This window comes from Mustela nigripes, chromosome 2 (assembly GCF_022355385.1).
Source record: "Mustela nigripes isolate SB6536 chromosome 2, MUSNIG.SB6536, whole genome shotgun sequence".
NCBI lineage: Eukaryota > Metazoa > Chordata > Mammalia > Carnivora > Mustelidae > Mustela > Mustela nigripes.
Window position 1 is genome coordinate 180,951,459 of NC_081558.1, and position 16,160 is coordinate 180,967,618.

The 16,160-nt window shown below is 35.9% G+C and overlaps 1 protein-coding gene across 4 annotated transcripts in view; it reads right to left on the minus strand.

Annotated features, from left to right (window-relative positions):
* CADM2 (cell adhesion molecule 2) overlaps positions 1–16,160 on the minus strand; it is a 1,101,138-nt gene that overhangs the window by 255,980 nt on the left and 828,998 nt on the right. For all 4 annotated transcript variants that reach the window (XM_059392144.1, XM_059392141.1, XM_059392142.1 and 1 more), the window contains one exon: positions 7,627–7,776. In XM_059392144.1, the coding sequence (XP_059248127.1) occupies positions 7,627–7,776 (150 nt within the window). The remainder of the gene's footprint in view (positions 1–7,626; positions 7,777–16,160) is intronic.

Sequence of the window (16,160 nt, forward strand, 5' to 3'; positions counted from 1 at the left end):
TCACTTTACTGAAACATATATATATATATAATATTTTTTAAAAATTAAGAAAGAAAAAAGAAGGGTAATATTGGCCACACTTATACCTGCCTTCCTGAGTTAATTTTTAATATTTTAAAGTCTGTCACATTGATTGAAAGCAGTCGTGGGTAAGGATTCTGTCAGGAGGCACTGGCTGGCAGGGAGTCAGGAAAACGTTTACCTTCATTTCAGGTTCATCTCATTTTTCTTCTCTTTATCACTCCTTGTTCTAAGACACCTTATGCATGTTCCTTGTCTCCCACTATCCCCAGTAATAATGTAAAGTTATTGGCAGAATAATTAGATAATGAACACCAGTGATTTTTGGTTAGACCCTTAATAAAATTTTGTTTTCTTTCCTCCAGTAATGAAATTTCCTCCAGGAAATATTTGAGAATCATTCAAGCCTAATTCAAAAAAGCAAAACTACTGTGAAGAGAAATGTCACAAAAATTTACATATTTTGCATTTTTACATAAAAACAAATACAAGCACATAGGGATATCTCTGTGGAATGCATATGGTATGCACCCTTGGAGATGTTTGTGCAAAGTATATTTTTGTCAATAATAGGAAGGAATTGAAGTTCTTTTTTTTTTTTTTTTCCTGAGCATTAAGTGATCAGACTGTACCTCTTCAATTGTTTTTTTTTTTCCCCCATACCTGCAGAGAAACAGACGCAATGATCTAATTGATTTCTTTTATTTCTATTCCAAATGCCACACAGCATTCCTGTGGTGTTTCAATGAACTCTATTCCCTATTTTCTCTGTCTCCGTATACCCTCCCTATTCCAAAAGCTTACCTACTACCATTTATAACAAATGTGGTGAGATTTGTGTAAAAAGAAAGAGAAGAGAGGCATAACAAGTGAATTAGTTAGTTATGTCTATTCTAGGTCCCTCTGACCCATAAGAACCTGTAATGTCTATCCTCTTAATTTTTATTTTCTGTTTAGATTTGCAGGATTTTAAGTGTTATAGAAAAAAATTTTCATACAGCAACTATGCAGAAATGAAATGGAATTGTATTTGGATAGTTAAGTCATAGGTTAATGATTTTTGGTTTTCGGGTGCACAGAAAGTAGACAGGGAAATTGTTTAAAAAAATTGTTAAAACTGCAATTGTGATCCAACCAGCAGAACATTTCATATGGTCAAGTGTTGATGAGCCCCCGTTTTTACTCTGCTAGTTGTTGTCAGAGGCAGGAATAGACATCAGATCTGACTCCTGTCTCCGATGCTACAATGTCACCACTAAAGCCATGTAACTTAGGGGTGCCTAGGTAGCTTAGTAGGTTAAGTTCCTGCACTCAAATCTCACCGTATCTGTTATAAATAGTAGTAGGTAAGCATTTGGAACAGAGTGGGTATAGCAAAAGAGCCCCACGTGGGCTCCCTGCCCTGCAGGAAGGTTGCTTCTCCCTCTCGCTCTGCCTGCCACTCCCCCTGCTTCTGCTCTCTCTCTCTCTCTGCCAAATAATAAGTAAAATCTCTAAAAAAATTAAGCTATGCAACTTAAACAGCAAAATGTCATTTATTTACTAGTCAATGCATGTATTTATAAGGACCTAGGGTTTTCTCAGTTGGAAAATAGATATTCTATTAGCCAAGGCTGGAATTAGACAAGGTCTATTACAACATCTAAGGAGTGAATCAGCACCTAGAACTGTGCCTTACGAAATAGTAACCACTAGCCACACGTGTCTATCGAGTACTTGAAATGTGGCCAGTGTGACTGAGAAAGTAAATTTTGATGTTATTTAATTTTTATTTATTTATTTTTATATAATTTTATTTATATTATTTTGTTTTTAGTTATTTTATTTTATTATATTCCATTTATATCTTTATATAATTTTATATAATTTTTAATTTATTCATTTAACTTTAATTTAAATGTTCACATGTGGCAGCTGGCTACATAATTTTGTTCTGCGCAGATATAGAACGCTGTCATGGAAAATTCTCTTGGGCAGTGCTTACTATAAATGCATCCCTCTGTCTTACTCTATGTACATCTTCAACATTTTGAAAGGAGCTGCTGCTCTTTACTTAAAGGGCAGCTGCTGATATCAGTGGCAGAGACCACCTGGGGTATACTTAAGCTGACCTGGTGTCAGATGCCTTTCTTTTCTGGCATTCTGGTTAAAACTAACACAGAGGCCACACCTCGATTCCTTCATTACCCCTCATTAGTTGAATGTCTGTGGACAAATTCCTTGAGAGTTTGATCCTTAATTCTCCATTTGAGGAAGCTGTGGGTCACCTTGAGTGAGCTCACAGGAGCCAAGGCCCGGATTTTTATTGCCAAACTCACGCCTTCCTCTTTATTTTATGTGAATGAGAAATCTTACAATATCAGTTTCACATTAGCCGCCCCCATCCACCCCTGCTCTTGAGAAGAGATTCCTGAATATTCACATTTAACTTCCCTCACAGAGACTCCTAGGAAAGGGCTGCAGCTTAATTCTCCTTCAGCTGATCACCAACTGCCCACTCACAGCATGCTTTTCTTTAGTGAATAATCGAAAGTAAACAGGAAAGGTTTCTCCAATTCCAGCTGGATCAATGGGCCACCATTCTGAATTCTTTGTTCACAGGCAGGAAGGACTCAGGTAGTATGAAAGCCTTCTCAGAATCTGGCTTGAAACTCAGATTGGCAGTGGCAATGTTGATGAGAAGCACCTGTCCCATTCTTCTGAGCCATTGGCTCTGCTTCCTTTTCTCCCTTCCTTCTCGATAACTGATGTCAGTACAAAAACCTAAATTTAGGTATACAGAACTCTTGTGAAAATTGACTTGCTTAACCCAAAGCTTTTCAACCTCAGCTGCATTTTAAAATCATTTGAGACACAATTAAAACACTGTAATAGTGTATACCCTTGAAAGATTGTTCTGAAAGCTCCCACAAATAAGAGGTAACACAATGTGAGGCAGAAGTAAGAACAGAATTAAGGACGGAACCTTTATTTAAAGGTAACAGCCACCTGTAGAAGCTGGCACAATCAGTGATACAGACAATCACTCGTTTTCTCTATTGTTCTCCTGAGTGGTTGTCACTTGCACAGCAAGTGTGTGTTACTCTAGTCATGCTAACTCACACTTAGCTTCCGCACTTAGGCTCTGGCACCATATGGCATATTTGTTTGCTCGTGATAAGCCTAGGATGGATGTGAGGCTAGTAAAGGCAGACAAAAAGACCGTGGGGGAGGGGGGAAACTGTACTGTGGCATCTTCAAAAAAACACTTTCATTTTCAAACACTTGCATTTGATGGACATCACTGTCAAGGATCCCTTCCACTAGGACATCACGTAAGAACTGAACCAATGACTGACTGGTGAAGTAATAGACATATTCGATTGCCATTCATGAAAGGTTTTTTTGTTTTGTTTTGTTTTTTAATTCAAAACTTCTAGTTATTCTGTTGCAACAAACTATTTTTTTAAACAATTTATTCATTTATTTGAGGGGGGAGGGGCAGATGGAGAAAGAGAATCTCAGGCAGACTGCCTGCCTGGCTTGGGCCTGGATCCCACAACCCTGAGATCATGGCCTGAACAGAAATCAAGAGTCGCACTTTTAACCCACTGTGCCACTCAGGAGCCCCTGTTGCAAAAGACCATTAAAACCATAATAGAGTTAGAGTTATAAGCAGTCTAATATCAAAACCAGAAATTGGCTATAGTACACACACACACACACAGTCTTTTTTCAATGTAATTCTAAGCTGTTTTAACAACTGGTTAAAAAACGAAATAAAGTAAGTGCATACTGTAGTGATTCATATGATTAGGTATTTTGCTATTTTATAACAGTAAGATGAATATGTTCCTAAATATCCTAAACATGACATGATGGATTTTTCCCACCATAATTATCCCTCAGAAAAGAGGGGCTGCCTTATTTCCAAGTCTTTTTAAATCTTGTATTACAAGTTGCTTTTTTTTTTTTTTTTTTCAACAGGATCCTAAGATGCATTAGCTTGAAATACCCTGAATCAATTCTGGTTTTAGATGTTCTATAAAGGATAACTTACGGAATCACGGAAAGAGAAGGCAAAGGCATTTTGTATAGATTTTGGTTTTGTGCCTGAGGATTTGACCTCACAATTGTAGATGTCACTGTAAACATGAGTCTCAAAGATCTGCTTGAAAAGCAGTACAATCAGTTGTTGCGTAGCACAGATCATTATTACACTCCTGCAGGATGAATGAACAACAAAAAAATTGTTCTGCTGTCATAAAAATTCATAGTTGTTACCTGGAACAAATTTCTCATTGATAATATCCTACACTTTGAAAAAGTGCGGCTAAGAAATTTTATTTCATTAAATGCTAGGATGGAAAAGCAGTATCTCTAAGTGAATATATGTTTTTGTATTAGTTTAAATACACAAATACACTCAAATCAAGGAATTAAATATCATAACTATATATTTAATTGTTCCATGAGCATCTCTAAATGATTTTGTCCCCAAAACATTTTCTCTTGCTTTGCATCACTGGGAAAGGGAGAAATTTCCTTAAAATTGATGTCACCTTGTGTTTGGGCATACACGTTTAAATATTTATTTGCAAATACTGTAATCAATTAATACTAAAAGCAAAAAGAGGTTTTTAAATCTCTGTGTGTGACTCTTATGTATTTTTTTTTAACTAATGGGATTTTATTTTTTAAAAAACAACAAAAAAATTTATTTTAGAGCATGAGAGTGAGAGGGGACTGGGGGCAGACAGATGAAGAGAGAAAGACAGAAACTCAAGCAGACTCCCTGCAGAGGCTGTGATCATGACCTGAGCCAAAACCAATAACAGGAAACTCAAAGGACTAAGTCTCTGAGGTGCCCCGATGTGACTTCATTCTTTAGAAAGAAACAGAGATCACTTGTTTCAAAAAACAACAAACTCCTCCAAACACCATAAAGGAGCAAAGAGAAGTAAACATTAGTACATTTTTTTTTTTTTAATTTTTAAGAGATGTGCCTTCATTACCCCAAAAGCACTAGTAAACTTAAAGTCAAAATATAAGCTTTACAGAATATTAGCATGATAAAACTTAGATATATTTTTTACTAGGGAATTTTTTTACTAGGATTTTACTAGTGAAATCAAAGGTAGTCTTCAAAGCTTCATTTTTACTTGTATAACTTTCATCCCTATTCATTCACCTGAAATACAGGTTAGTTTATGGGGGTTATATTTATAAAATTATAAAGTAATTCATTAATTCATAAAATCAAATTTTTATTCTTGAATATCCTTTCTTTTAAAAAAATTTTAAAGTATCACATTAAATATAAATAAAGATATAAAGATAATCTAAATAATTAAATATAAATAAATAAAGATAGATATTACTCATATTTTTTAAAACTGCAAAGATATATTTTATAGCCTCACAAAATATCTTTAAAATTTTCTAAATGGGATTAAAAAGAGGCATTACATAACCAACAATACTAATAGGGATTAAAATTACATTAATACTACTATTATTACTCCTTAATCAGAAGCATTACATAACCAACAATACTAATAGGGATTAAAATTACATTAATACTATATAGTGAGTGTTTAGCAGATAAACATTTCAAAATTCATTTTCAGATTCTTTAAAATATTCTTCATGTACCAAAAAAAATAAAAAAAAAAAGAAAAGAAAAAATCTCTGTGACTAAAAGTCCACATTAAACCTGAGTGATTACACAATATTCTAATCAAGACATAATTATGGAGTCACCACTTTGGCTTTAAGTCTGGCCAATATTTGAGTCACAAGGTTTAAATCACCATACTAACTTTAAAATCTCACATTACTGTGGGACATTTAACCCCATCCTCTCATATGATTCTATGACAATGCGGCCATTGGTGATTCCTGCCAGGAATCAAATGGCAAAATAAAACAATAAATAAAAGCTCTTTCTAAGTAATGCAGGTCTACAGAAATGCTAGCCTGACCCTCTGTGATGCTTAACTTTATATGCCCACCAATTAATTAGGCCACAGTACCCCAATATTTGGTCATATGTCAGTCTGGATGCTGGTGGGAAGGTATATTTAGATGAGATTAATTTGAGTCAGTACACTTTGAGTGAAGCGGATTATCCTGCTGTGCCCTTGTTCAATCAGTTGAAGCATTAAGGGAAAACATTTGAGATCCCTGGAAGAGGGATTTTGTCTCAGACTGTCTTCAGACTGGAGCTGCAATACTGATTTTTCCCTGCGTCTCTAGTCAGCTGGCCTGCCTTGCCTATTTCAGACGTGCTAGCGTCCACAATCACTTGAGCCAGTTTCTTAAAATTTCTCTCTCTCCTTCCCTCCCTCCCTCTCTCTCTCCCTCTCTTTTTGTAAGTATGTATCAACTATCTATGCATCTATTTATCTATTGAGAGAGAAAACACTTGTTCCCTACCAATGTACTCTAAAATATAGTTAATCATGGGTTTATCTTCTGTCCCTTATTAGACTGTACGTCCTCTAAGGGCAGGGATTTTATCTGTTTGTTCACCAACTCTAACACCTTTGATGAAGGAAACATTAAAAATTATTTGTTGAGTCGATAAATTTTTAATCAATCCTTCATTACATATTAAAATTTTAAATAAATAAACAAGTCATTTTAAATCTAGAGTGTATCAAAGAGGGAAAACTGCAGCAAGGTAAAAATAATACAGTGAATTCCTATTTTAGGGCAAATACGCAGATTTATTGGACTAATACAACTATTCTTCAACCATTAAAATGAAACTGCTTTCAAATTATCTTGCTGTTACCTATACAGATTCATAAGAAATCCAGATATTGAGACCATGTTGAACAGCCAATGTATAAATAGTTATATTCTATATGATGTAAATTTATCTATAGCAACAGCTCCATATTTTTATTATGGTTCATGAACTCCCTTTTCCTCCCAATGTTTACAATAATGGATAAAGTCTTAGAAATTCAATGTATACTTTCAGGTGTTTGCTTGAATGAATTTTATGAATTTCATTACTTCTCTAAAAAAGCTCTAATCAAAATCTATCATCCAATTAGGAGTCCAGTTAATTAAGGAAGTCTAACTCGACTTGAAGTAAACACACCTTTTTCATTTCAGTTCTTTATTTTGAAACATGGACTTACTTAAACTTATTATGGGTATCATTTCTACAATTCTTACTTACAAGCCCATTCATAAGAATAAAATCACAAAACTTTCCAAAATCATAGAGCATCTTCTAAATATATTAAGCTAGGGTTAATAAAAAATATATATGTATATTACCTGGAGTGAGGAAAAATAGCTAATCTACACACAAGGCAATTATAAGAATGAAGGAATATGATATCTAGAGAGAAGATAATGGTTAAGAGAAAGCATAAAATGATTTTTGAAACAGAATTGAAGCTGTTTATTTTATTAAAAAGTTGACATAGGTTATCTTTAGTGTTTATGACTTGCAAACTAAAGTATTTAATATTTAACATGTTTAAATACAAGCAGCAGCAGTTTGGTAATCAAAACGAATAATTTGAATCATCTCAGAAAAATAAATTCATTATAATTAGGATATTTCAGAATATGATTAAAACATTTAAAAGAAAATGTATTCACCTTTCTTGTCATCAAAGTACAGAGTCTGTTGAGCTGGATTTGACCACTGGAGGGAGGTGTTATCATTTTGATCAACCCTGCAGGTCAAAATCGCAGTTCCACCTTCAACAACCGTTACATTCTGTGTTAGTGGAAACTGCCCTTGGCTGCCTAAAAAGGGATTAAAGAAAATGTTGATTAAATGAAAGTTATAAAATGATTAACTTCCCAAGAGCTGCACTGGACTTAACTTTTCACTCAAAAAACAAAACAAAACAAAACAAAAACATTCAACCAACCACACAACAACAAAACTATATATTACAAAAAGACAGAAAGAATAATTGAAAATTCTTAATCAGGGACAACCGTTTTGCATACCATTAAGACTCCTTCATACTCCCTTATGTGTTCCAGAAAAACTTCTTTGCCTTCTAGGCACACATGAAGATTTATATTCAAATAGTAACATGATTATCATTAATTTCCTTTGGCCTTGCATTAATTATATAGGATGGATCTCATCATCTTTGAAAACAAGGCACTGGAATAATTTTGGCTGAATTGAACTCCCTAAAGCGGCAGAAGATACCACATAAAATACTTCCCTGGTAGCTTTTATAATCCTGAATAGTCTATGAAATATGGATACGAGACCTGTAGTTTCAATTTCTGATAAAAGAAATTTAAAAAAAGAATCTTATTTTACCAGAGCTTCTTGTAGATGTAGCTGTTTTTAGAAACACGAGAAAACAATGTAAGTATTTTTCAAAGAGTGTTCATCTTGCAGACTATCTACCAAAATCTTCAAAAGATTAACCTAGGAGACAGAGATAATATTCTCCTTTGTTCCTTTTTCTACTTTCCTGATTTTCCCCAACGAATATATATTTCTTTCATAATCAAGATAAAAACACATATTTTAAATGACCCTTGTCAAATTGGATATCATTAGAATATAATCAAGTATTCCGTCTTCCTAAGTACCACAGTACTTTATTAAAATAATTCATATAATAACTTTACTTAATAAGAACACTTCTAGTGGTTAAAACAAAATTCATGCACATGGAAACATAATACATAAATTTCACTTCAGCAAGATGATCTGGAGATAAGCTCTGCCAAGTCTGGTAACAATCATCAACAGAGGTAAAAAATGACTTTCCAGAGCCAGGTTAAAATACTATTATGTGAGCAAGGTAGTTCATTAAGTCAAGGATAATTTACATATGCAAGAACATTATGATGACTTAATCACACCCATGAAATATATTTCCCTTTTCTTCTTTAGTTTTGTAATGATCCTGTCATTACCACAAGCACCACTTGAGGTTATGCGGGAGCTATTGGCATAAAGGATCTTATTACCAAGAAGCCTGTTGATTGGCACTGTAAGAGACACAAGAGCCTGAAGGGGAAAATTTCTTTCCAGATCTAAATGACACAAGCACGGAAGTTCATGACCACGTTATAAAATTAAGCCTATCAACTATAAAATCTGATATCAGTAGCTTTGTCTTCTCAATGCCAACCTCTTAGAGTCACTATGGCAACTCCCCAGGATATCTCCCTGTAGTCTTTAGGGTGGAGTTTTTAAATTGAGGTTAGGAGATGTCTGGAGTAAATTCTTTGATAGTTGACTTAAAAGTCAACAGGAGCCAGAGTGGGATGTGTTTTGCCTTCAGCTCAGAGGTGACCTCTAGCAGGGAAACGTGGAAAACTATCAATCTTGTGAAGTGAGGTGAGGCGAAAAACCATGTAAGAGAAAACATGAGCTAAAACAGAAAGAAGAAATAATTACCAGGGATATCAGATTAACAGTTCATAAATATGAAGCTCAGAATGATTTCGAGATATTTTGCTCAGATTCCCGAGCTTTGATGTCACAATAAACTTGACAGTGGGAAGGAGGAGGGATTCTTTAAGTAATAAAAAGCACACAACTGCTAATAAGAATACACAGTGCATCCCGGGTGACAATTTGACTATCAACTGGTACATAAATAATATTGTCTGCTTCTTTAAAGAAGTGGAAAAAGAGCAGTGATGCTTGCAACAATTTCATCCACTACATTTGCAAAATAATTTTGAAAACATCCCCATAAGAAAATATTATCCTTCTCATTTCACAGATGGGTAAACTGACACTGGGAGGTTAAGTGATTTTTCCATGGTGAAACAAAGTCAATGAACCATTTGGGGTTTGTTCTGAAAGTTCAACATTTTATTCTTATTTTTCCACAAAGGCTGCAGGGTCATAGTAACTTGATTACTATTTGCTAAAGTGTGAATTAGATAACAGTAAAAAATATAAATGAGTAAGTGTTTTAACAGTGAAATTTTCAGTCGCATACCTAGCTGAAATACGTCCTCATAAATTTCGGTTGTAGCATTAAAATCAAATCAGAGAGAATGTCAGTATCAACTGCCCTCACATAGCCTATCCTATTCAGAACTTCCTTTTGACAAGTATTTTAATCTTTCCTTACCGGCCTAGAGAAGAAAGAAAGTGGTATTTGCTAGGGTCTTCTGCATGTGGGTTACTCTATACACACTTGCATACCTATTCCTTGTCCTTTTAGGTAGCAGATTAGGACAACTTCCCTCCATCTTGTTCCCACGTGGGTTCTGACTTTAAAGAGTTATGACTTCAGTTCCCTGGGACTTGCAGCCTAAAATCCCTGCAGTCAAATAATTTAGTTTTTCCCCATAGAGAGCAAACTCATGTGGAGAATCTACTAATCTTAAATACCCTTAGGATATGTGGTTTCCAAAATCAATTCAAAAGCCAGTTTTGTAGACCGTCAAACTTCTTCTCAAGCTTTGAATTGCCTTTTACTTCTAGTTATAACCTGGAGAGAGCATCAGATTAACTGCCACTTTTCTCTTTTAACTCTTTCTGGCTCAAGGTTGTCATTTAATTCAATTTTAGAGAGTCTTTCTGAAGAAGTTACTAATTTTCTCAATTAGCAGAATCAGTATGTTACCAAAATTGAGGATTCATTTTTAGGGCATTCATTAAACAAATATTTCGGGGACCTACCACATGCTTTGCCTTATATAATCAACATCATCTGAAAGATGCACAGAGGAAGTTTATAAGGAGACTACAGAGTTGGGAGAATTTGCAAGAGGATATAAAGGCAGGGGAGAAGGCAGTCTGTTTGTGGTATATAACTCTCTCTTTATTCCCCCCATCTATAAGGATTTCTGACATGCATTGGTCATATCATACTTTAAAAGGATCCTTCCTCCAGCTAAGCTCAGCCCCATCCTGGATTTCAGAGGAGTTAATCCTTGTCAAACAAGTGTATGCTCAAATGTAAGAAAATAAAACTTATCTTTGAATCAGTTTCATTGCTTAACATTCTGTATTGTGCACTGAAGCTTCCGGTGGTGCTCACTGTCCAGTAGGAAAGCATCTCCTTAGAGCAGTGGCTGGCATTATAGGGGAACTCGTGACAGTAGAAGGACCATAGTAACTCAAGTCTGCTACATTTGTTCATTGTCAAAGCAGAGGGGCACAAGGAGAGACATTCCTTACTAAGGAAAAAAATATAGAAACTTAAAATCATAAAATCCTTGTTGGTATATTATCTTAAGACCTTTTTTTTTTTTTTTTTAAGATCTGATTGAAAATCATGAGGAGTATACGTAAGATACAACAGATGTAATCTAGAACAGACATATCCAATACCATTGTCAGAACCCAAAATGGGACATAAAAAAAAAACAACTGTGTCAAATTTATGCTCCAGAAGGGGACAAGCATACGAGACAAAAACTTTCCTTGAATATTGAGTAAATAACCCCTACCTAATCTCTCTTACGTAGACAGGGCTCTGAGATGGAAAATATTTTACTTTCCATTCCTGGTCCAATTTCTTTTGGATCAAAATTCATTTTAAAGATTTATTTAGTTATTTTGAGAGAGAAAGAGAGTGAGAGAGAGACAGAATGGCAGGGGGGCACAGAGGGAGAGAGTGAGGGAGAGAATCTCCTGCAGACTTCCTGCATGGAGCCTGATGAGGAACTCCATCTCACAACCCTAAGATCATGACCTGAGTGGAAACCAAGAGTCGGCTGGTCAACTGACTGAGCCATCTAGGCACCCCAGTTTTCATAGTACTCTTCCTCTGTCACCCCATCTTCCACAATCACTAAGCCAATGGTAAATATATGAAAAATACAGCTAAACTTACCTGAGCGTTCACAATATTCTAGGCACTATTCTAAGTGCATTTCTTTTATAAGTGATTTACTTTTCATGCCAATCTTGTTACCCTTTCTACCTTGAAAATGCTGGAACTGATGCAAAGAGAGTTTAAATAATGTGCCCACAGTCACACAGCTGGAAAGTGCAGCAGCCAGATTTGGAACCTTCCCACCCTGTCTTCAGACCTCACATACTTAACCAAAAAAACAAAAAAAAACAAAAAAAACAAAAACCTGCTTGGGAAGGAAAGTGAACTTAATTCTGACTGAGTAACTGTTATAAAATAAGCATAGAGTTTGGAGTTAAACATTTCAAAGATGCATTTCAACCTTTTACATCTATTTTTAATAACTGAAGGAACATTTGAAATTCAAGTAAAAGCTGTGATGTGCTAGAGCGGGCTCATACTAGCTCACGAGAGTCAACCGAATGTAACTTTTCTCACTTCATGCTTAATGACATGAGCTTCAAATGGACTCAAGTGAGAGTCTTTTCACTATAGAGATTGGCAAACAGCTCGTCAGCGTCTTTTTTTTTTTTTTCCTCCCACAGAGGCAGTTGTTAATCATTTATATAGCACACCACTGGAAAATCACCTTTAATGTGTCTTCTTGGGGCTCTTACCTACATATTTAGCATAAAAAAAGGGTTTTTTTGTTTGTTTTTTGTTTTTTTCCTGAAAACCAATGAGCTCTTTCCAATGCAATAAAACTCCATTTTTGAAGTTCTTCTCTTCATATTTGGAGCCTTCTTCAGTCCCTTTTCCCCTTTATCCTCAAATCATTTTCCAAGAGTCCTTTTCCCCCTCCCACTCACCATTCTTCCAATAAAAGTCCTCTAAATTATCTTCTTTTCCCCCGCCTCTACTCTGCTAAACTGGTAGTTTTCTTAGACTGCCAAGTTTATTTCTAACTAGCATCAGGGACTGAAACCCATTTAGGCTAGTTGCAGTAGTTATATGGAAACCATTTGCTAATTTATTGCTGTGAAAGACACTTTAATGAAGAGCAATTATTCAATAGTCTGCAAAGATGGCTTTCCTGACCCTGTCTTTAAATAGCAGACAGAGAAGCTGCCATTATTCCTTTAATGTTTCTATTTCTCATATGCTTAGGGAAAAAATGGTTCAAACCGTTTCTTGTCTGGATCAGGAATTACCAAATTCAAACTCAAGTGAACAGAGTCTTGACTCCTGTTGACCTCAGTTAGTTAAGAGCTGTCCTTGCTTCCCACATTCCATGCATGCTTTCACTGACTAACCACCAAGAACCCAACACACTGTCACGCAGCACATAAAGAAGCAAATTCTAAGATCATGGCTATCTCGACCTTGCTGCCAAGCTGTGATGTGCCATCACTGTAGAGGAGCAATAAACAAAGCAGTGGAGAGAGATCTTTGAAGCCAGCAGTATTGTGGAAAGAGAGCAGACAGGCAAAAATGCATGTTTGCACACTGATCCCAAAACATGGCTCTGCTTCCAAAAATGGCATCATTCAAGCCTTGCTATCTCCTGAATGAACGATGAGTGAAGGCGATGGTTTTCTCCATCTCTCTTCCTGCACTAAAGATTAAATGTGGGGCGCAACAGTGGATCCGTGCACGCTGTGCATGAGTGCTTACTAACTAAGGGCAGTAATCACCTGAGATATATCTAGACAGACAGGCAGAGGGTGAGTCTTTGCACATCTGAGAGGGAGTGAGTTACAGTCAGTGGTTTTTTTGGGTAAATGATCAACTTTTGTGGGCTATTTAACAGGAACTGAGGACCTTCATTATTTTTCTTCCTGAAAATGAGCACAACTTTCTCAGAGGAAGAACTGGATTTAACAACAGTGAAGGGAACAAATAAAAGCAAGGTGTGAAAGAATTGAAGATGTGATTGTTCCATGAGAAAGAATAAACTTCCCATGAGATAAACAATACCACATATTTTGATTCTTCATTTGGGAATATATTTATGCTTAGAGAAAACTGTCAACTAAGTCTACAGAATTGTTTAATTCAATAGAGGTACTGGTATCTGAATCAAGTGGCATAAGTAATGCTTTGATTTGTTTTTAAATTTTTTTTGTCCTCTCAAGAACCCCATTTTAAATGCAAAATACTGGCCTCATTAAGGTTCTCATATTTTGGTCATGAAAAACACAGGTGCTAAATGGATCAGTAGATACACAGGTCCTTAAATATAAGAAATGACAGAAATAGGCATTCATTTCTCAGTGAAATACAAAGGAAGCTTACTATTCTCTAGGTCTTCCCTTAGCTTTGTGTCTCCCTTCCTCCCCCCTCCCTTTCATCTGTTCCATCAACAGGTTTGGGATTTATGCAAAGAACCTGAATCTTAGAAAGTTCAAGATCATTCTTGTTGCTTAGAGTCTAAAAATATATCTAAATGCACACATAGCATGCTATTACTTCCACTAAATTACCAAAGGCAGTCTAAACAAATAACCTTCTAATGTGAAAGTTGTGGCTCAGTAGTTGTGTGTACTGAAACACACATTGCATACTAAAGCCTATTGGATTGAAAATCACAAATGCTATTAACACAAGCTTAAAATTCTCAAGAGAAGAGCAATAAGTGCTCTATCATGTGAGAAAGGAAATTGGAGGAAAAATTAAGACTGATAAACTAAGTGTAAAATGTTCCCACTTTTGGAATGTCCCTCTGTTCTTTAAAATACAGAATTCTCTAGCCATTTTCTCATGATTTCATTTTAGCTTTTAGGTTTGTCTAAACAACTTTAAGTATTCCGTTTTCCTAGGTGACCACATATAATTTGTTTTTCTTTGACTCTATCCTTTCAGGATTCAGCTTGTCTTATAGAGTATAACACCTGGTATCCACCTTCTATGCCGCCCCTCTGCCCAGCCACTATGGAGCATGGCCATCAGTCTGGTGCTGCCTGCCAGTTTCCATAGAGACAGGAAGCACGTTGGAGACCTGTGTTCCATTGCAACTGCCAGACCAAGGCAGGGAAGAAACAAAGCTGGCGGGCAGTGGGTCTTGGAAGGCCAGGAAGGTTGGAAGGGCTTTCTCCTCCTGATATCAGAGCATAGCAGTGCCAGACTGGCAGCTTCAGCAGTTACAATCCCGTAGACCAGATCCTGGTGTTCGCTATGGCCATTGTGAGGGACCCATTCTGCTCCCAACTCCTGGAGCAGAAGCTCTGTGTACTCAAAGCTTGGCCCAGGGCCTTTGCTGGCTTCTGATCCATGACAAAAGGCTCTTTCAGATTTACAGTGGCTCCCACAGCTCCTGACCCAGAGAATCATAATTCTCCTGCAGAAATTTCACCTCTCTTTCCCTTTTCCAGAATGTGTAATAGGTTTTCCTGGACACTCAAGCAGACCAGGAAACCAATGGGATTACCATTGGGTTGTTTCCAATTAACCTACACAGTGACTGTGAGTAGGTGACCCAGATAACTATGCAACATCATACCAAAAGTAGTTACCATTTGCTGTGTCTAAGTAAGATTTATAATTAGAGTCAGTTCTTGATTTCAGGATCAGGGCTGGCCTGAAGAAATTTGTAATGTAGGTGAAATGAAACATCATCCCCTTCCCCTACGTTTCAAAAATGTTTTTGTGAGATTGTGTACCTCAGCCTTCTCTATTATAGGTGTTCCCAGCAGTTTTTCTTTCTACCTAAAGTAGATTTCTCCAATTTCATCCATTAATTTTATATTACTCAGCCATATCATATTTTCTTTAATTTATAAAATTCTAAGTTTTAGAGAGTATTTATAAAATCCTAGGAAATGCTGTTCTATGACAGCTTTATGTTCTTGCCTAGTGCTTGTATTGCCTCAGTATGTTTTAAAACATTATCTGATTTTTAAAAGAATGCTCAATATTTTAAAAAATATATATTTGTACAAAACCAGTTCTTTTCATTCTTTGTTTGTTTTTCTGCCTACTATTCTGTGAAAATGCATAATAAACAAAAAGCTATTAAAGGGTCACGGATTCAGACTAAATGTAAATATATCAAGCTTTGCAGCTGAAATAGATTTTTGAAATAAAAACATTAAAATATATTTGTTTTCATTAATTTATCTATATTTAATTTATTCCCTTAAATGTTTTGAATCTTCTCAAAAATTCTAATTACAATTTATTGAATGAGCATGTATAGTTTTTTTTATTTTAAAGATTTTATTTATTTATTTGACAGAGAGAAATTACAAGTACACTGAGAGGCAGGCAGAGAGAGAGAGAAGGAAGCAGGCTCCCTGCTCTCCCTGCTGAGCAGAGAGCCCGATGCAGGACTCGATCCCAGGACCCTGAGATCATGACCTGAGCCGAAGGCAGCGGCTTAACCCACTGAGC